This window comes from Protopterus annectens, chromosome 1.part0 (genome assembly GCF_019279795.1).
Source record: "Protopterus annectens isolate FY-2018-M chromosome 1.part0, PAN1.0, whole genome shotgun sequence".
Classification (NCBI taxonomy): domain Eukaryota; kingdom Metazoa; phylum Chordata; order Ceratodontiformes; family Protopteridae; genus Protopterus; species Protopterus annectens.
In genome coordinates this window covers 104300644-104323611 of record NC_056725.1, presented here as the reverse complement: position 1 = coordinate 104323611, position 22968 = coordinate 104300644, and the positions used below count along the sequence as shown (strand labels likewise).

The window sequence follows — 22968 nt, the reverse complement described above, 5'->3', positions numbered from 1 at the left end:
TCTGACTGGAATGTTAACAATCTGAATGAAGTGCTTAACAGCTTCCCACCACTGTCCTGTAGTGTTTGCACTCTGTGTGACAACACCATGTGTGTTATAGCACTAATATACTTTTTTTCCCTTTAACTTTTGAATATATGGCTACGGGATCACATACCATGCAGGTGCAACATTCACTTAATTTGTAATTTTCTATAAAATTTCTGTGCAGCCATTCCAAAGGTAACCCATATTTGCACTACACACATCTTGTGTCACAGATATGCTTCTGTTATGGTAGAAAACAACTAAACAACTTCCCTTTTAGATCACTAAGTGCCCCTTTTGCCTTCCTACTCCCTAGCCTTCAGCAGCTTCTGGTGCCCCTGATCTTGAACAGATTTTCTTTTTCACTTTTTTGCTCGAACTACCAATTTGTATTTGCAGCACTGCTCTCACCTCTTCAAAGTAGTTGCAAATCCTCAACAAAAGAAAGTAGTTGAAATGCATGTTTTGTAAGGCTTCCAATTTGTAATCCTTCAAGTGCTGACAGACCCTACTTTACAGTCTTACTGTGGTGTTTAGCGTTATAAAGCAGGAGCTCTTAACTAAATACTCTTGCCTGTGCTTCATTGAACCTTTACTGACATTTAAACTATTTTTGCTATTCACCAGTGTTTGTATTGGGGTAATGTGCATTTTTGAACTAGAATGTTGGTGAATGTTGGCAAAATGTTTTAGATTTGCTTAAAATATTTTATAATTTCTGGCAGGTCATCTCTGTCCTTATAATACATGCATACTACAAAAATATGTAAAATGTTCAGGTCCTGAATTTCTGTTATAAACCTTTTTCTCTTTTACTCAGGCACAAATGTTTTGTGCATTACATTTCGCACTCCTATTGTAATGCTAGCTACCCCTTAATTTGTTACATTGCAACATACTGACACTTCATCTGAACTATAATACTTGAGCATAAAACATTTGTATTTATTATCTGTGCTGTGTGTATTGGCTACTTTGTAAAATATGGCAATAACTGTTTTCTTTCATAGGAAAATGATCTTTCATTTTTAATAATGGGGTCTGAGTAAGGTGTTACCATGATTTATATACATTATTGGTATGGAGATCTTTGTTTAGTTTAGTTTTGGCTTTCAAGAGTCCTACATGCTTCACTACTAGCAGGCTACTGTGCCCTTGTTGTACCTTGGCAAGGTGAGGAATCTGGAGCCACCACTGGGTCTAGCAGACTGAGAAAAATAAAGACTAAAATATATGAGAAAAAAATGGTGACAGGGAGCAGTTTTAGACATCTTAAATCTAGTTTATAATAGTCAACAACAGCCAATAAGGCAAAACAATGTATCCAACACACTAGTCATAGGTGATTCTATAGTCAGGCACACTGATGTCCCACTCACCAGGCTAAACAAGGAGAAGGTTATTGTCAGCTGCCTGTCAGGCGCCAGGATCAGCCACATAACCCACTCACTCAGATCACTCCACAATAAGTACAAATATGACTCTGTCATTGTCTATGTTGGTGTGAATTACCTGAGACGTACCTCCCTGGACTACATGAAAAAAGACATGGAAAAGCTCTCTGATCTTGTAGCCCAGGCAGGTATGACCCTAGTCCTGAGTAGCATTCTGCCATCACCCAGAATGATACCGCAGTACAAGGACAAAATGATTGACTTCAATTGGCTATCCTTCTGGTGTCGTTCTAAGGGGATCCAGTATCTGTCTGCTTGGGATGACATGGTCGATAGACCATGATGCTTTGTCAGAGATGGCCTGCACCTGTCACCCCTGGGATTACAGATACTGGCTAAGGCTCTTGCCACCCCTATAGTGCCTTTTTTTAGGGAAGGTTCAAATGACAAATTCACCACCGTAACAGGAACAGGCAAGCAAAAACTGAGGGTAATGCTACTCAATGCTAGAAGTCTAAATCTCAAAATGTACTCACTCAAGGCATTCCTTAAAATGGATAACATCGATATCTGTGCAGTGACTGAGATCTGGTTCAAAGCTCCAGAGAGCACCCCTGCACTACCAGGCTATAATTCATACCACACTTTTCGGCCATGTAACCTGGACAGGAACACCAAAGGCAGATGTGTATCCATATTCATTAAGGATATCCACACCTCCAGGCTAGTTGCTCAGCATAATGCATCCGAGGTTATCCAAGTGCAACTAACTCTGGGCAAAACTGCAGTCCAAATTGTAGCTTGCTACAGATCTCCCACCATGTCCCAAGATTGCCACTCCTCTTTTCTTGATGTACTGGAAAATATTAGGGTTCAACCAAACACCCTAATAATGGGCGATTTCAACTACCCTACCATTAACTGGGAAAACTACCCATGTACCAACTCCTTCACACAACGCTTTATGGAATTCATAAACTCTAATGCCCTGGATCAACTTATCCACAACCCCACCAGGTGCAACAATATCCTAGACCTAGTCATTACCAACATGAGTGACCGGTGTTCCACACCTGAAGTCAACTCCTCGTTGGTCCAATCTGACCATAAGCTAATCACCTTGATATCCACATCCCGCCCCCACTCCCCATTAAGGAAACCATGGTAAAACATTTCTCCAAAGCCAACTTCATTCTACTTAAGACAGAAGTGGTGAACTTCATGACACCCATGCAGATGGATAATACAGTTATGACTGCTGAATCCAACACAAATGCAGTCTATAAGCACTTACACGAGTGCATGGATCGTGCTATCCCAAACAGAACAAAGATGCTATCCTCCAAAGAAAGGAAGCCAATCTAGTGGTCCCCTGCCATAAACAAACTGTACAACAGAAGGAAGAAATTGTTGCAAAAGAGAGTAAAATCCCATGAGTGGAGGAGCTCCCTGGTCAGCCTCAGTAAGAAGCTGAGATCCCTTATAAGATCCTCCAAAGCTAGCTATGAAAACAAAATCGCAACTGATTCTAAGGACAAACCCAAAGCATTCTATAGCTATGTCAAGAATCTCAATGCCAGATCTGCTCTGAGTTACAGCACAACGGCACGAAAATTACAGAACCAACTGATATTGCCAACATTCTGGCAGATTGGTTCAGTGCTAACTTTACCCCCTCCTCACCCCCTAAATGGCCCATATCTATACAGGAAGAATGCAGAGTCCCTGTAATCACAACTACACAGGTAAAAGCTGCACTCTTTAAAGCCAAAAACACAGCATCCATGGGACCGGACAACATCCCAGGCTGCATTTTACACGAACTTCAGAACGAACTGGCTCCCCACCAAAGCACCATGTTCAGTCATAGCCTCACATCAGGCTTTGTGCCCACTGAATGGCGTACAGCAACAGTTATCCCACTCCACAAAGGAGGAGCCACCACTGATCCAGGAAACTATCGCCCTATTAGCCTGACAAGCCTGGTCTGCAAGGCCATGGAACGTATCATCATGGAACTAATAAACAAAGATATTGGTAACCTCCAAACTCTGGATCCCACACAGTTCGGGTTTTTGAAAGGTAGATCTTGCCTCTTGAACCTGATTGACTTCTTTGAGGCAGTCACCAAAGCCGTAGATGAGGGTAAGGTTGTTCACCCAGCCTATCTTGACCAGGTCAAGGCTTTCGACATCATCCCCCATTCTGGAATTATAGTTAAACTCACTAAACTAGGTATAAATCTCTACATCACAAGATGGGTTGCCAACTGGCTCACTGACAGAACCCATACTGTAAAAGTTGCACACTCCAAATCTGACCTCAAACCAGTGACAAGTGGAGTACCACAGGGTTCAGTCCTGGCACCTCTCCTGTTTGGTATCTACTTCTCTGAAGTACAGGCTAACACAGAAGGCCTCTGGCTAACGAAGTTCACAGATGACTGCAAACTAGGAACCATAGTCGAGTCCCCAAATGATGTGGAAATCCTACAGAAGGGCCACACTGAGATGGATGCCTGGTGTCAGTGCCATGGCCTCAAGCTCAATGCCAAAAAGTGCATTGTCATCCCGTTTGGTAAGAACTCTGTACCCATGAACTACTACATAGACAGCAGTCTACTTAACACCGAATGTGTGTTAAGAGACCTTGGGACCCAGGTGGACAGTAGTCTGTCCTTTGATAGTCACATCGCCATAGTAGTCAGGAAGTCCTTCTACATGACATACCTCATCATAAAAGGGTTCTCATCCAGGAAAAAAGAGGTCATTGTTCCCCTCTACTTGACACTCATTAGACCCATTACAGAGTACAACACCCCTTTTGGAATGTACCTCACAAGACATCTGCAGCAGCTGGAAAGGCCACAGAAGTACCTCACAAAGTGGATTACTGGCCTCAAACAGATGCCCTACACTAACTATCTCAAAAAACTCCAGCTTTGCTCCATAACATATCGCCTACTCCGAGGTGATCTCTGCCTAACATATAAAGCTATGTCAAACCCAGAGCTTTTGGACATGCTACACCTAAAGAAATCCCAATCCCTCCAAACTACATGGTCTAGGGACCTAAACCTTGTCACCACAATAAACAGGACATGCTGGAGGGATAGATTCCTGTCCCAGAGACTTCCCATACTCTGGAACAGGCTACCCATCTATGTTAAGCAAAGTTCTTCTTTAGCACTCTTCAAGAAAAATCTTGATGAGTGGATGGGAAATAGGAAATTCACCCCGGGGATCACTTCTGTGTCTCTGCTTGACAGTGGCACAGGAAAATAACTTTCTTGGGTGGCATAAGCCAGGGAACCTTGTTGGCTAGGCTTATGTAGGCCTTCGGGCCAATAGCCTAGTACCTACCTATGAACCTATGAACCTATTAAAGAAGGTATAGAATGCACTCAACAGGTCAGCAAAAATTCCCACCTTTTAACGTTGGTGATGTGGTATGATAAATCCATTATTTACTGCATGATATATTACTAAAGTATTAAATAAATACTGCTGTAATATTGTCCCACCACCCCAGTTCCCCCCTACAAAATACTAAACCACAATAATGGATGTTATGACCAGGTTATTTCATCACTTCACCATTAATAAAATCAACTCTATAAATCAGTACACTACATAACTCATAAATAGCCTAAAAGCCCAGTTATAACCAAAGCTATGATGAACAGGTAGCACAACAGGTTTGTTGGACTGGCCTTTTCTCTTCCAGCTGAGTGGCATCCCTACCATATTCCCTCGACAAACTGCCCAGGGATCATGTGCAACTTTGTAGACCATTCCCAATTCCTTGTTCCGAACTTGGAGTGATCCAGGAAAGGGGGGGGATGAAAATGGGGAAAGGCTACACATTAACTGCTTACTAAAGGGGAAAACAGGGAGGGTGAAACTTTAGCTTGCTTTACAGAAATGATAGGTTGAGACTGGCAGCCAGTGATTAAATAATGCTCTACCTCTGCAAGCTAAAAGCTGGCAATACACCTCTTGAGGGACAGGGAGAAAACTGCTTACACTGTCAGCCTCACTTGTCCCTTCTGACCCACTTGCCCCTCACAAAATAACAAAACAGGATAATGGATGCTGTGACCAGTTTATTAGTTTAATACATCGCTTCACCATTAATGAAATCAGCATTAATTCCTTGTTCTGAACTTGGAGGGACCCAGAAAAGGGATGGGGGAATAAAAAGGGGGGAAGGCTGTGCAGTTGGTACTAAGCAGGCAGTCTCCCCCTGCACTTTCCTGGCAGTAAGAATTCTGAACTAGCACCAGGAAAAAGCCTTAAAAAAGGATTTTGTTAATTGATAACTATACTACCCATCACTTTATTTATATTATTATTATTTGACATTTTTTAAATATTAATCATAACAAAGCAATATGGTGATAACAGCTTCTCCAACATCATCATTTTCCAAAAACAAATGGGATCCTTTCAAGCAGAGTTTAAATGTTCCGTAACTCCAAAACCCAACTTAGGAGTGTCTCAGTCAACTCTAAGATTTAAAAAGTTACTAGCTGTATCTAAAGCTGTGGAGTTTAATGACTCCTGGCTCATGTTAATCTTGGGATAACAAATGAACAAGCAGCTATAATTAATCTTGGGACAACAGACGAACAAACAATAATAAATCCAGGGAATACTTTATGAAACTTAAGCAGTTCTCTCAAAAGAAAGTAGTCTCCCCTTAGGGAACTTATCAATATCATTACCCAATAGGTGCAGAATAAGGATGTGTGACTTACTTATTCATCCAACAGCCTTCTATAACACTACCAGTAAATGATCCTAACTCATTCCAGCAAGACCTTTCCATATTATTTTGGAAATATGAGGAGATAGACCCAGGTTTATTCCATCTTGCTGGACCCTTGCTCTCCTGGTTGACTGGTATACAAGCAAGTGTCCTAGAATGAAACACAGACTACCTGCAAACAAAGACAAACAAACCATGAGAAGCTAGAACATTATGTATGTGCATGTCCTCTTAATTAGCTCTACTGACTGATCAGCAAGTGCAACTCTGAGGCACAACTCATCCTGAAGGACTGGGCTAATAACGCTTGCATGATAAACCCCGAGAAAGCTTTATGCCTACAAATGTTGAGATCTCTAGGGAGTATGAGGGCGAGATGGCCTGTGTAGGGTTATGAACCACTGCAATTGATGGAGTTTATAGCTGTTGCTCCAAAATCACTTGATGACCAGCACTTGCATGGTCGGTCTTAAATCTTGCAATCTGAACTAATACAGCATCCTGCACAGCTGAAACTTGGGATCAATTTAGTCCCTCAAGGAGTTCATTATAATGAAATGCCCCCAACTAAAACCAATTAAAGAGGAGGGCCCAAACTGCATAAATGTGATAACCAGGCAAAACTACATGGGCTCCTTCTTAAAATAGCTTTTAGTAATGATTTACCGATAGGGCAGGTGTGAAGCAGGTTGCATGCCCTGAGCCTAGACCCAACTTTTTAACTATATCGTCCCTAACCAATGCTTTGTGAAATCTTGCAGCCCACAAGCTTTAGCAGACAGATTTATTGCAGATAAAAAACTGTGGTCCATCCTTCACCCAACAGGATGTGAAATAGTAAAATAAAAGGTGGATCGACCATGATTTCTCTTTCTCTTGTTAGTTAATCCAAAAGCCTCTAAAAGCCCTAATTGCTATCCCATAAGTTCTCCTTGTATTGGGAGACCAAGAATTCCAATAAACAAATTTAGCTGTCCCTCACCAATTAACTACAATTTGTCTGAAATCTGAGGGGGCAAAGCTACTACCTCTAGGGCTAGCTTTTTAAATCTAAATACCTGCATTAGAAGGATTATAAGCAAGAACATTAAAACTACCTGACGTGTTTGGCAGAGAGGGTTAAGTTAATAGGTAAACTATAAAGCACTAGCTGCCTCAAAATTGATTGAAAATGCTAGAAAGGTAATGTCTGTTTTCCTTTCTGATAACCAAGTAGGCTGCCAAGGAACTGGGAATCATTGCCTTTAAAACGTGCTCCCATTCCAAAACCTCAACCTTTCAGAGTATCACTTACCACCGAATTCTCCTGCCAGAAATGATCTGCTATTAAAGCTGGTCAAACATATGGACCATAACTGGTGGCATGATTTCACTTTCTTGGTCACCTTCACCCTGTGATGGTTCTTGCTGCCACCAAAAAGCTAATTATCTAAAATTCTGACTATAGGGGGAGAGCCCTACAAGCAAAATTTGACCGCCCCCCAATTCCATCACTTGGCTCACTCACTTTCACTTTATTGGCTAACAAAAATGATTGGATGTGAGAGTTCCAAACTCCCAGCTTCTTCTGTGCTAATCTAAATAAAGCAGAACTGATATCAATGTCAAGACTTAAAAACAACAAAATTGTGTTCTACTGGACTTCTTTTTTTTTCTTGAACTAAAGACACCCCAATCTGATGACATAGATCCTGAAATGATGAGGCCTTCTTTTGTGCCTTTTTTTGTCCTCGCCTACAATCAAGAAATTATCCAAATAATGGATTGCACATTGCACATGAGACCTTTGTTCCCAACACCATTAAACAGCTATACTAAATTTCTCAAAAGTGGAACATGTTGCAGCACAACCCATAAACAAAGGTACGTTAAAGTAGAAAAAACATTCAAAAATACATTGTCAAAAGATGCCAAGCATGCAGGAAAACTAGAAGAAGCTAAAATGCAGACACCACATCGAGCTTAGGTAATTAGGGATCTTTTAAAGTGATGAGTAATATGTATGGTGTCATCAAAAGGAGAATATTGAATGCTAACATCCTGACACATGCCCACGCTTACTCTCCTGTACATAAATGTATCTTTATTATGCTTGCTCCATTTATGTCAGTTCTAGGAAATAAACTTTCATTCAGCTGACATTATCAGTGGTCAGCCTTTAACAAACTACTACAACCTGGTACGTCTTCATAACCTAGTCTCTTCCCAAAACTGGACAGTAATTGCATTGAACTAAATTTAGGCCTTATTTTATTAACTCACAGACCGAACTAATACTACAACATTTATCACTAGCCCACTCTCCCCATCAACCTAATCAGCAAAGTCCTTAACTTTTACTCTACAACCAGTGCCAATCACAATAATATAGAAACTCCCTAGCAAGCTGAAACCATCCACACTAGCTGAAGATAATTTTCCAGAAAAATACCTAAAGCTTGACACTAATCCTCTCTCTTCTTATGCTCTATCAGTACTAATTAATTGAAACATATCTGTTCCTAACTTATGGAAACAAGCCTTTATTTTTTTCTTAAAAGAAGGTGGCAACTCTACAGAAATGTCAAACATCCAACCTCTTGCTAAACTGTCTCCAATATCAACAATCCTTAAATGTCATGCCTGTTCCTAAGTTGATCACTCATCCTATCCATCAACCTTCCTTCATCCACACAGTATGGCTTTCGACCCAATCATAGCATGACTACTTTCTTACCATCCTTCCTCAACACTCTTTACCAAGAAGAGAATGGAAATAAACTCATCTGTTTCATCTTCACTGACCTTTCCAATCAATACTGTCTCTCACCCTAATCTCCTTTACACCCTTTCCTGCTTTTATTTCTTTTCCTCCACATGGAATTTGTTCACTAGCTACCTTTCTAACCACATTCAGGCAGTTAAACAGAAATCAGCTTTCTCTACATTCACACCAATATCTAGAGAAGTACAACTAAAATCTGTCCTTGGACCTTAATTGTTTATTTAGTTGGTTGATAACCTTACTTTCATCTCTTCATTTGTTACTCTCTTCCAATACTCTGATGATGCTCAACCACCTCCCTCACCTCACTCTAAGCTATCACCCAGGAGTCTTTTCATCAACTGAAAACTGCCTAACCCACTCACAGTTGCTCTTAAATCCCAGCAAAACCAAGGTAATACTGTTTACTCCAAGGTCCTACTCAGACAAAATGACTAACTTTGTAGTCCTCTCACCTCAAACATTCATCTGGAAATAGACATAGAAACTAAATTAGCATCACCACAGATAATTGCCTCAGCTTTGATACCCATGTCCAAAATGTGTGCCCCTATTGAAATGTTGGCACTTGTAGCACAGGAAATGCAGGAGAAAAGCAAATATTGAGCATCACTCTTCTCCTTTCAACTTGTTTTTTCTGGGGGCAAACCCCTCTGCTCCTCCCAATATGGTGGGCATGCGCCCCTCCCAAACTTATATATTCCAAATGGGAATATTCTAAGAAATGGCCATCTTGAACTAAAGCGAGTCCTAACATTTCAAGTGGCTAGCCCAAAATGTTGTGAAAAAAACAAGAATTTAAACAATGTTACTTCTTTACTCCCTAGTTATCTGCACTGAAACAGGATGAGGAATATATTAGTTAAATATAAAAGTGAAAAAAAATAAAAGGACCAGCACTGAAGGAAATAAAATTATAAACTCTTTAAATACAGTGGCAAGTATAGAGATTTTCTGGAACAACCTCATGTTGACCAAGACATACAGGAATGGTTAAGGAGAGGTGAACTGAAACCAAAAGATTAAAGGCTGATAATGGCAGCCTAGGATAGTGCACTATGTGCACACTAGTTTACAAAGTCCATTGAAAATATAGGAGAAACTGTCAAATGTAGGTTCTGTAAACAAAACTGGAAACAGTCATACATCCTGTTGTTGCTGGATATGATACAGCAGGTCTGTATACTGAAAGGCACAATAACATGAAAGATCTTTGTACTGGGGATTGGGCAACCACTGCAATAAAGAAGTAGATTAGACGTATTGGAAACATGAACCACAAAGCATTATAGAGAATGATGAAGTTAATATAAAGGTTTATCTTTCATACCGTCACAAGGTAGTGACTTGAGTGAATTATTGACAGATTTGCGCATATTTGGGTGCTCAATTGCACTCAAATTGATGTTTAATAATGACAACACCACGCAATGTGTAAATAGATTTAAATGCAAAAGTTCCTTTGTTCCTGTTTTTCCAGGTAATGTGGATTGTTTCATACAATTTATGCCTACTTTAGGAGACATGAACTCAAATGTATTTATTTTAACTTGAATAAGGAACAGCAGACTTCTTTATTTAATCTCTCCCATAACATTGATCTGACTATAAAGCCAGCTGATAAGGGGGGTGGTATGGTATTACTTAATACTGATGATTACCATACATCCATGATGGATATGTTGCAAGATACTAATACATATCTGAAAGTTGATTCTGAGTATCTGGTCAAACTTGTTAAGAGAGTGTATGATGACCTTTATGATTTGTTAATGTGTAGACAAGTCACGCATGAATTATATGAGTATTTTTTGGTTGATTTTCCACTGATACCTTATATAAAAGGCTTGCCAAAGATTCATAAGGGTATCTTACCCCCCCCTCCAATGAGACCCATAGTAGTAGGAGAAGGTTGGGTCACTGAAAGAATCTCCAGTTACCTGGAAAGTTTGCTGGGACCGATAGTGAGAAATATATCTGTCATTCTTAAAGATAGTTATCAATTGATCAATGAATTAAATACCTGGTCTAATGATGTCGGTTGCTTATCTTCTTGTATATTAGTAACTTTAGATGTGAATAATTTGTTCACATCTATTCCTAATGATTTCGGTATAGAAGCCATAAGGGAATATTTGTGTACATTAGATAGTTTCAACAATGAACAAGTTATTTGATTTGCACACTTTTAGAACTTGTATTATCTAATAATGTATTTCTTTATAGAGATATGTTGTATGCACAGAAGTGGGGAGTCGCTATGGCGACCCCATGTGCAAATTCATATGCAAATCTGGTAGTACATCAATGGGAGAGAAGTTTTATGTTTGACAGTTCATACTATAAGAATGTTTTATTATACAGAAGATTTGTTGATGACATCCTATTTTTTTGGAAAGGCAGTATAGATGAACTGTATGCTTTTATTAATTATTTAGAATCAACTACTGATTTTTTAAGATTTTCCCTTGAATTTTCACCTAATAAAGTGGATTTTTTAGATATAAGCATAATAAAAGATAGTCAGGGCAATATTTCTACGGCATTATACAGAAAGCCTTGTTGGAAAAATGAACTACTGCACTTTAGTAGCATGCATCCTAGGTTTGTTTTTTCCAATATAGTGAAGGGACAATATTTTAGAATTATCAGGACCTGCACAGATGCTTTAATTAAGCAACGACAACTTGATCTTATGCATGTTTTATTGTTGGATAGAGATTATCCTGACTCCATGTTAAGCAGGATTAAAGAATCTGTTTTGAATGTCTCTGAAGATAGAGGCAATAATATTAAAGGAGTCACTAGTTATAGAGGAGATTGGATGAATATAGGCAAAGATGCCAAGATAACGTTCATAACTAGATATACCAATGACAATAAGAATATCACAGACATCATTAAGAAGAACTGGCAGGTACTTACTGTTGACCCCAAGGTTCAGAATATAGTAGGTAGTATTCCTTGCTTTACATATAGAATTAGTAAGAATCTGAGAAGGATCCTATGTATTGAACACTTTCAAAACTAAGTCTAGTCATACTATTAGAAATAAAAATAGGCTGGGTACATTTCCTTGCAATAGATGTAACATGTGCAAATTTATTTCAAAGGAACACAATTTTATCCATCCTGTTATTAATTATAGATTTATACCAAAATTTTATGCTAGCTGCGAGGATGAAAATCTTATTTATCTGGCAACTTGCGCACATTGCTCAGTATTTTATGTAGGTATGACTTCCAGAAAGTTAAAAGATAGGATGTACAATCACTTATATGATATAAGAAGAAATAATCAAATGAATGCCCTAGCAAAACATGTAAATAATTATCCAAATCACACTTTTGAATTTAGGGTATTACAGATAGTGAATAAAAATAAGAGAGGGGGGAATAATAAGAACTATTTAGAATCTATTGAACTATGTTGGGTCTTTAAACTACGAGCACATTTAGAACCAGGCTTAAATCAATTTGTTAGTATTAAGCCGGTGTTAGTTGCCCGTAAATATTAAGTTATTTAATAAATACCACATCTAATAATTTCTATATGAATTTATTATTATTTTTTATGTTTATATATATATATATATATATATATATATATATATATATATATATATATATATATATTTATTTATTATATATTTATTATATGCATCATATTTGATTTATGCATAACTCATGTATTATATTAAGCTTTAGTATTTGCTAGCACAGCATTCTGTCATGAATAGTCTAGGCTAGCAGTATGCTTAATTAGCTGTTTTAATGTTTAACAGTTACTATGGTTATTTGAATTACTTGATTTATTTGATTATTGCTTGATTGATTCTAATTAAAGAGAATTAGTTAGTATACTTAAGAATTGTATACCAACTGATAAAGTGAAATCTGAAGAAGCGTGCAGTGCTCAGCACGTGAAAGCGCTCATTTTTTTTTTCAATAAAATCTTGGAACTTTTATGTATGCAGTAGTGGTGGTCTCGTCCTGTATTCTCGCTATTGTTTGTTTTTTTTTTCCTGGAACTGGGACCTCTGGATAGCAGCCATACCTTGTTTTATTTTATCATTTGGGATCACCCATTACCAACAGTTCAAAAATACATGCAAGAAAACCAGATATGGTAGTCCAAAAAAAAAAAAAAAAGCAAAAGTAGCATCGATCATTGAAGGACGGCCACAGTGGTGCAGCGGTTAGTGTTGCTGCCTCACAGCAAGAGGTTCTCTGGTTCAATCCTTGGCTGGGGTGCCTTCTGTGCGGAGTCTGCATGTCCTCCCTGTGGTCTCGTGGGTTTCCTCCAGGTGCTCCGGTTTCCTCCCAAATCTCAAAGATATGCTGTAGGTGGATTGGATACTCCAAATTGGCCTTAGGCCTGAGTACATGTGTGTGCCTTCCGTGGAAGGTTGGGTGCCGGGCTAGCAACTCGACACAGTAAAACTCCACTGCCAATCATGAGCGGACAGTTGATCTGCTGTGGCAACCCCTAACTGGGAAAACCCGAAAGAAGATGAAGAAGCATTGATCATTGAAACTGATACACCCAGTGATTATAGGGTCTTATGTACAGAGAGACACAAAGTCAGAAAATACCAGGATTTGCAAGAAAAAATTAGATCAATGTTGAAGAAGGCTACCCAGACTGTTCCAATAGCAGTAGGAGCAACAGGACTAATAAGAAAGAGCTTACAATTGTACTTAAATATGCTACCAATACATGTAACCCCATATGAACTACAAATGGAAGAACTTCTGGGCACATTTCAGGGGCTGAGAAAAGCTCTTTTAGCTAATATCAATGACTGAAACAAAACTAATTTCTAACAGTCTAATTGTACCTTCACTTGGGAATGGAGTCTATTCCTTTTATGGTATTGGAAACCAAAAACACTTAAGAGAAAATAAACTGGGAAGAGCATTATTTAATTTTGCAGCTATTGATGGAGTTACAATATAACTTAAATAATATAGAAAGACTACTCTACATAGATAAGGGGTCCACGTGAATAATTAATTTGGGGGCTAAGTTCATCCAGGATTAAAATACATTATTTAATTGGTAAAGTAAATACTTATTTTTTGAATTTACTAATCATATAAGTAATTATATTAAACAGTCATGTTGGCAGCCATGATGGTGCTGTGGTTAATGTTGCCATCTCACAGCTAAAGGGTCTCTAATTCTATTCTCAGTTGGGTTGCCTTCTGTGTGGAGTCTGTGTGAGTTTCTTCTGGGTGCTCCAGTTTCCTCTACCATTACAAAGACATGCTACAGATGGATTGGACACTCTAAATTGGCCCTAGGTGTATGTGTGTGCCTTTTGTGGAAGGTTGGTTGCTGGTCTGGCAACTCGACACTGTAAAACTCCACTGCCAATTGTTCTGCAAACTGTTGTTCCACTGTGGTGACCCCTAATGGGAAAAGAGGAAAGAATAAGAAAATATTCCATGTATTGAATAATTACAATATTAATAATTTGGCTCATAGGTATGTACTAGGCAAGCTTCTTAGTGGGACATTTTAGGCCTAGCCAATTCTACTTTTAAAAGTGAAAATTGAACCCTGCACCTACTGTCTGTGAGGTAAATTCATTAACCACTATACAAACCCCAATCTAAATTTGTTAGTTTAATTATTAGCAGTATTTATATATATGTCTTATTTCAAATATGATTCTATTACTTTTGGAACTTTGGAGCATATCACTGGTATTATATACGGTCTACATAGTGAAAGTAAAATATTAATAATTTATTTAATTATCATATTTATATGTTTTATATTAAACATTGTTGTATATCATTTGGAACTGTGAGGCATTTTGTTGTTTGCAGTTTTAAATTTGGTCAGCATGTGGTGATAATGCAATCATATAGTGAGGCCTACAATCTATTCCAATGATTGTTTTAAACATACATTTAGCATATGTTTTAACAAAAAAGCTTTGATTGTTGTATTAATGGTGTTATGATATGGTGTAGGGTTATTAGTGATCCAACTATTACTTTATCTAACCATAAGTTGCATAAAAAAGTGATCTAATCACAGTTGATCTAATGATATTCTTCAGACTATTTTACCAGTTGCAGTATAACACTGATATTAAGGAATGTTTTTGATTTACGATAAATTGTATATGTTTTCTTGTAGGCTTATAAGTAATGCTGTGGTTTGATAGTCATATCATGCCGGTGTGAATGACCTGAGACGTACCTCCCTGGACTACATGAAAAGAGACATAAAGGAGCTCTCAGATTATGTAGCCCAGGCTGGTATGACCCTGACCCTGAGCAGTATCCTACCTTCACCAAGAATGATGCCACAATACAGAGACAAAATGATCAGTTTTAATAATTGGCTTAATTTCTGGTGTCATTCTAAGGGGATCCAATGTCTGTCTGCCTGGAATGACATGCTTGACAAGCCATGCTGCTTCGCAAGGGACGGCTTGCACCTGTCACCCTGGGTTTCGGATATTGGCAAAGGCTCTTGCCACCCCCATAGTGCCTTTTTTAGACAAGGCTCAAATTCTAAACCCACCGCCCTAGAAAACAATAATGGAAAAAAACTAAGGGTAATGCTGCCCAATGCCAGAAGTCTAAATCTCAAGATGCACGCCCTCGAAGCCCTCCTCAGTATGGAGAACATCGATGTCTGTGGTGTGACTGAAACCTGGTTCAAGGCTCCTGAGAGCACCCCGGCACTATCAGGTTTTACCTCATATCATGCTCCGCCCCAAAACCCAGACCGTACCACAAAAGGAGGAGGTGTATCCATATTCATCAAGGATACCCACACCTCCAGGCTGGTGGCAACTCACGAAGCATCAGAGACCATTCAGGTTCAATTAACCATAGGCAAAACTGCTCTACAGTTTGTAGCATGTTACAGGCCACCCTCTCAAACTCAGGAACCCCACACAGCCTTCCTGAAGACACTGGAGAGTATAAATGTCTCTCCAAACACCATCATATTGGGTGACTTCAACTACCCAAACATAGACTGGGAACATTACTCAAGCCCCAATACCCTAGCCCAAAGGTTCCTGGAGTTCATAAACTCAAATGCTATGGAACAACTTGTCACCATTCCCACAAGAGGTGAAAATATACTAGACCTGATCATCACAAACATGGGGACAAAATGCTCCACACCGGAAGTATATCCCTCATTGGTGAGATCAGACCATAAACTAATCTCACTGGAGATCCACATCCCGCCCACACCCCCAACAAAAAAGACCACAGTGAAGAACTTCTCAAAAGCCAACTTCACACTTCTTAAGACTGGTGTGGTATCCTTCAAGGCCCCTGAGCCATTGGAAACCACAACCCACACTGCTGAATTCCTTACAAATGCTTTCTACGAGCACCTCCAGGATTGCATGGATCAAGCAATTCCAAATAAAATCAAGACCCTTTCCACCAAAGACAAGCGCCCGATCTGGTGGACCCCAGCCATAAACAAACTTTACAACAAGAGGAGAAAGCTACTACAAGATAGAGCAAAATCCCTAAAAGGGAAGACATCTCTGATCAATACTAGTAAAAAACTACGATCACTCATAAAATCATCCAAGGCCAACTTTGAGAGAAAAATCGCCAAGGACTCAAAAGACAATCATAAGGCCTTCTTTAGCTATGTTAGAAATCTGGGTGGAAACTCCCAGATATCCTCAGAATTAGTCCAAAATGATACAAAAATCACTGAACCCACAGACATTGCAAACATACTGGCAGACAGGTTCAGTGAAAATTTCTCCCCTCCCCCCCAAAAGGAGAAATATCTATCCCAGCAGAGTGTAGCCTCCCAATCATCTCAAATGCCCAGGTGAGAGCTGCTCTCTCTAAAGCTAAAAACACAGCATCAATGGGACCGGATGGTGTCCCCGGCTGTGTGCTACACAAACTCAATGAGGAACTAAACCCACACATAAGGCTGCTGTTTAATCTTAGCCTTACCACAGGATACGTACCCAAAGAGTGGTGTACGGCAACTGTGGTCCCACTCCACAAAGGCGGTGCTTCTACAGACCCTGGTAATTACTTCCCCATAAGCTTAACAAGCCTGGTCTGCAAAGCTATGGAGAGGATCATAATGGAACTCATAAATAAAGATATGGGGACCTACAGACATTGGATCCTACCCAATTCGGCTTTGTCAAGGGCAGATCATGCCTCTTGAACTTGGTCGACTTTTTTGAAACAGTCACCAAGGCCATTGATGAGGGTAAGGCAGTTCACACAGCCTACCTTGACCTTGCAAAAGCTTTCGACACAATACCCCACTCGGGTATCATAGAAAAGCTCACCAGCTTAAATGTAAACCCATATGTCACAAGATGGGTTGCAAACTGGCTCAAGGACAGAACCCACAGGGTTAGAGTTGCTGGTGCCATGTCAGACTCCAAGCCGGTCACAAGCGGTGTCCCACAGGGCTCAGTCCTGGGCCCCCTCTTGTTCGGCATCTACTTTTCAGAAGTGCAGGCAAACATAGGAGGATTGTGGCTGACAAAGTTTGCAGATGACTGCAAACTGTGCGCCATAGTTGAAAATCCATCAGACACAGATATCCTTCAGAGAGGTCTCATAGAAACGGATAACTGGTGCCAGAGCCATGGCCTTAAGCTAAACACCAAAAAATGTATAGTCATACCCTTTGGTAAAACAAGGTAACCCCAAGTTACCACATAGGTGGCAATCCATTAAGCACAGAAGAGGTTATCAGGGACCTGGGGACCCAAGTTGACAGTAACCTTTCTTTTGACACTCACATTGCCAAAGTGGTTAGGAGGACCTTCTACATTGCCCACCTGATTGTGAAGGGATTCACATCCAGATCAAGGGAGGTCATTGTTCCCCTGTACTCTTCACTTATCAGACCAATGATTGAGTACAATGCCCCATTCGGAATGTATCTTACCCGACACCTGCAGCAATTGGAAAGACCCCAAAAGTTCCTCACCAAAAGGATAAAGGGGCTCAAAAATATGCCATATGCTGCCCGACTGAAGAAACTCCAGCTCTATTCAGTCACATACCGTCTGATCAGAGGTGACCTGTGCCTGACATACAAGGCCATGTCCAACCCGGAATTAATGGACATGCTCCACCTCAAAAAATCCAAATCCACCAGAGCCACAAGAGCAAGAGACTTAAACCTCAACACGGATATAAATAGGATGTGCTAGAGGGACAGATTCATCACCCAGAGACACCCTATGCTGTGGAACTGAATCCCGGTCCATGTGAGACAGAGCACCTCGCTGGCTCTGTTCAAGAGGAATCTTGACCAGTGGATGGGAGATCGTAGGTTTACCCCGGGGATCATCTCTGTATCACTGTTGGATAGAGGCACGGCAAACTAATGGGTATAGTATTCTTCAACCTAAGGGGTGGTGAAAGCCACACAACTCTGGCTAGGCTTATAAATGCCCTAGGGCAGATAGCCTAGTATGAACCTATGAACCTATGAACCTATTATTGTGTGCTGTATTGTGTAAATCTTGGTGCACTTCCAGTATTTTTTTTCCCTTTCTTCCACTGTTGTGTGACCATGAAGTGGCTATATACAATTTAGGAGGGTGTGGGGGCTTGATCCCCATCAAAAGCATTTTTTTCTTAATTTTTTTTTGAGTTATGCTGTGTTAGATGAAGTGTGTTTAGATACATCAGTTATGTTTCGATATGTTGAATTAAGTTGAATTGACATATACACATGCGTGCACACATACATATATTTACATCTATATCTATATGTTTAAAACTAAATATGTCAATATAAATGTCCACATATTATATCTATCTGTCTATATCTACCTTTCTCTATACATGTACACACACACACACACACACACACACATATATATATATATATATATATATATATATATATATATATATATATGTATATATAGGTCTACTTTGTTTTGTTGAATTTCATTTCACTGAATTTTCATTTTACCCCGACCACATCGTTGAAAATACAAATTACTGAAAACACATTTCACTGAATCTCATTTCACTGTACTGAACTTAGTACATATGGCACTGTGCAGAGTACTGTAAGGCAAATAAAAGGTATATGGCCTTTTCCACACTGTAGTGCAATCCTGGAGTTAGTATATATAGCTGGGGGGGCACAGCCCCCCACAATGGGGGGCATAGCCCCCACCTTGTTTTATATTGTATTTTACCAGAAACTTCAAAACAATACATTTTAAACAACAGACGTGCATAGTTACAACACCAATGGCTAACTCTCTCCAGAAGACAATATGTACTCAAACTAAGTGGGGGGGCAACACTCCCCACACCCTCCAATATGTGGGGCTGTGCCCCCACCCCCCATAACTATATATACTAACTCCAGGATCGCACTACAGTGGGGAAAAGGGCATGTACCTTTTACTTGCCTTACAGTACTTTACACAGTGCCATATATACTAACTGCAGTTCAGTGAAATTAAATTCAGTGAAATGAGTTTTCAGCCAAGTGGTCGTGGTGAAATGAAATTCAACAAAACAAAAGTAGACCCATATATATATATATATATATATATATATATATATATATATATATATATATATATATATATATATCTGACACTTGTTGCAAGCCTTTAAAACAAATTCAAAAAGAGCAAGACATTGACTACAATATAACACTTTTTTCAACAGCGATAGTTATAAACTTGAAAGATCAGATATTCTTAGAATGCAGTTTGTTCTTCAGGAACTAAAGCCCCACCAATGCAAATACTGCATGAAAGGCCTTTATCTCTATTTGGTCCATATATTTCTTTTAATGCCTCCACTTTTAGGAGCTCAGATTTCCATTAGGAAGGTTTGTGCTCGTGTCCATTTCTCTAGCTGCAAAAAAATGCTTCATGGGTGTACTATAGATTCTTGAGTTCCAAGTACTTGAAGATACTGTCTCAAAGCCACTGACTCCAATGTCTTGTAGCTCAGAAAGGCTGCTGATTGACTTTAGCTCAAACTCAAATATGAGTTCAGGCAAGCAGTTGCCACAGCTTACTCAAACATATTATTCGAGTTCAAGCAAGGTAAGTGAGTCAACCATGATGAGTCAGTGGGAGGGGCTGAGAGTGTAGATAAAGGCAATGGACAGGAATAGGGTTTTAGGATAAGGGAGCAGGAGGGGGTTAGGTATATAAAGTGGGGAAGATTTTAGGTTTAGGTTTAGGGAGCAGGTGGAGGGACAATTTATTACAAGTATTCTACAGGTCATTCCAATTATATGTACATATAGATGTATGTGCATTTGTATAAATATTATCTGCACTTTTATTGTTATTATTATTATTATTTGTACATTTTGTTCAATGGTTATAGTCAGTAGGGAAGTGGATACCAAAGGTACATGGCTTGTTAGGAAAATAATTATTTAATAGACTGTTCTCATCAGCAAGTGAGTATAAACAATGCCTCACAGTTCCCATAAGAAAAGGCTGCAGGTCCAATGGAATTTAGCCAATGAACATAATACAATCAAAGTTATAATGAAGCATACAGTTGTAAATCTATACAAATATACAACATAAATGAGTGAAGGAGATCTTATAATAAAGTACGTAATTACTGTAGGGGTCACGAAGACTCCCCCACATGTGTAAGGAAAAAAGATGCATACATATGTTTACAACTGAAATACTCAAAGTAAAAGGACAAAAGGAGAATATGGAGTACTTCAAGGTAAATTTAGTAAATTATTTCTTCCTCATTAGAGAAATAGATAAAGATGGCAATCTTTCTGATGGAGGAGTTAAGGAATGCATGAAGCAGGCATAGAAGAAGGCATTATTTGCAATAGCAGTAGAAGGATGTGGCTATTTGGGGTAGACTGATTACTGTAGGGGCATTTACTGAACAAACTGGATTACATGCTTGTAGTCAGTGTTCATCAAAGTCTATGATTTATACACAAATAATTGCTATGAAGGAGAAATGGTTAAATATGCCATATTCCAATTAATTTTATTACTGCTTTTAAAACAGATCATACATTCAGTACCCATGAAGAATGCCTTTTCGGAATCCTTCAGTTCCATGTTTCCAATAACTCAGGCTGTAAGCCAGTGGCAGGTAAGAGTGAACTTCCATCCAGTAAATTAAACTGTTCCTCGAGATGAAAACAAGAAATGCTTTTCATTGGATTGCAGTTTGTTGTAATGATTGCTAGACAGGATCATTGGACGCCATCAGACATTTTGTTGAAATGAGAGCCACTGATGCTTGCGTCACTGAAACTACTATGCTAAAAGAGATCTTCATAAAGGTAGATTACCTTCAGGTATTAACAAAAAAATAATTGTCTGTAGAGGCAGTCCCCCAATCTCTTTTCATTTGAACTATGGCTCCACATTCCTACATAGTACAATCAACTTCAAGATCACTTCACTCTGGGTAAAAACATTGGTTGTGGTGCTTTTTGACAGTCACATGCTCCTCCCACATGTATATATACTAACAGAAATACATGCATGTAAATGCTGCACATTCACACACAAACATGGAAGTATTTTGTATGTATGCATATATATATATGTGTGTGTGTGTGTGTGTGTGTGTGTGTGTGTGTGTGTGTGTGTGTGTGTGTGTGTGTGTGTGTGTGCGTGTGTGTACACCACACGTATGAAAAGCAGCTTTCTCAGCAAAGTGCAAACCAGAAAGCACATAGTGAAAGCACTCACACTAAGTCACATTCATCAAACCAAGATTCACAAACTATCCCCGCTGAAACCAAGGTTTAAAAACTGATGCAGGTCTGTAAGTGTTTATGTTAGGGCTGTTATACCAGGGTATCTACATTATACTATGGACTGATTTAGGATGGATGTAAAATGCAAAGTGATTTCAGAAAATGAAACTGAATGCTTACTGTTTCTTAATATCTTATTTAGCAAATGCATCATTTTGCAGAAAAATAATTTCATCAAATGGCATAACTAAAGAATGCCACAATACAAGTAAGCATTTTCTGTATACCCTGTACATGTGGCACAAAATATGGTAAAATTAATGTTTACAATCTCATTGCATTTGAAAAGCTGCTTTTGTAGTAATTGTACATTTTTTGTTTTTATTCCATTTTAATTTGCTTCATACATTTTACTCAGTGCAATGTAATTAACATTTAAAAGTACAGTTCAGTGAAAAATAAATGGTTTGAAATTGCATAAGATAAAGGGCTGGATTCACAAAGGCTTGCACAGAGTCTAAGAGTAGAGTAAGGCTCCATGCAGCCAACATGTCTTCCGAGCGATCCAGGAACAGCCGGCAGGGGCATGTAAGAGAGCTCCTAAAACTCCTCTTACACGGACAGGGCTAGGATATGCAAATTACCTCATTTACTGCTGAAAGGCATGCAAATGAGGTAAAATTGCGATTCAGGAAACCCTAACCTGCCCGAGTAAGAGTAGTGTTATTTGCAGAAATATACTCCATTGACAACTGAGTACAGTTCTGCAAATAGCAAAATGGAGCTGTGACAGCTCGAAAAAAAGGATGCATCCAGTCGAGGAAGCATGCTAATGGCCAAAAATATAGCCATTGGCAATATCCACCGATGCAAATTTAAAATAAAATAAATAAATTTTTTTCCCGATCGCCGATGTTTAAGCGTAGCGCCGCGCCGAGCAAACGCGGTGCGCTCTAAAAACCAGAAAAACAATAATTAAAATGCATACATGTGGATTTTACAGTAATCCCTAATATACAATGCAAGGGAATGGCAGTCCAAAGACAACATGGCTACTGAGTAGAGGTTGCTAAGGGGGGAAGCTCAGTCTAAGAGATGTAACCAAGCATTAGTAGGCAATCCTATACAAATGAGGGTAAGGATAGTGAATCACAAGTTTACATAGCAAAAGAGCACAGTCAGAGTAGTGTAGGAGTAGGATAAGGGGTGTAACAGAGTAGAAGATAGGTGACATCATAAGGGGGGTATGTCTGAGAGAAGTGAAGCTCATTGGAGTAGAGTGGTATGTG

The 22968-nt window shown here is 39.2% G+C and overlaps 1 protein-coding gene across 1 annotated transcript in view; it reads left to right on the top strand.

Annotated features, from left to right (window-relative positions):
* The window catches only part of LOC122814817, a 405132-nt gene that overhangs the window by 26491 nt on the left and 355673 nt on the right, over window positions 1–22968 (top strand). Inside the window, exon 2 of the mRNA XM_044087134.1 lies at window positions 20977–21063. Coding sequence (XP_043943069.1) covers window positions 20977–21063 — 87 coding nt within the window. The remainder of the gene's footprint in view (window positions 1–20976; window positions 21064–22968) is intronic.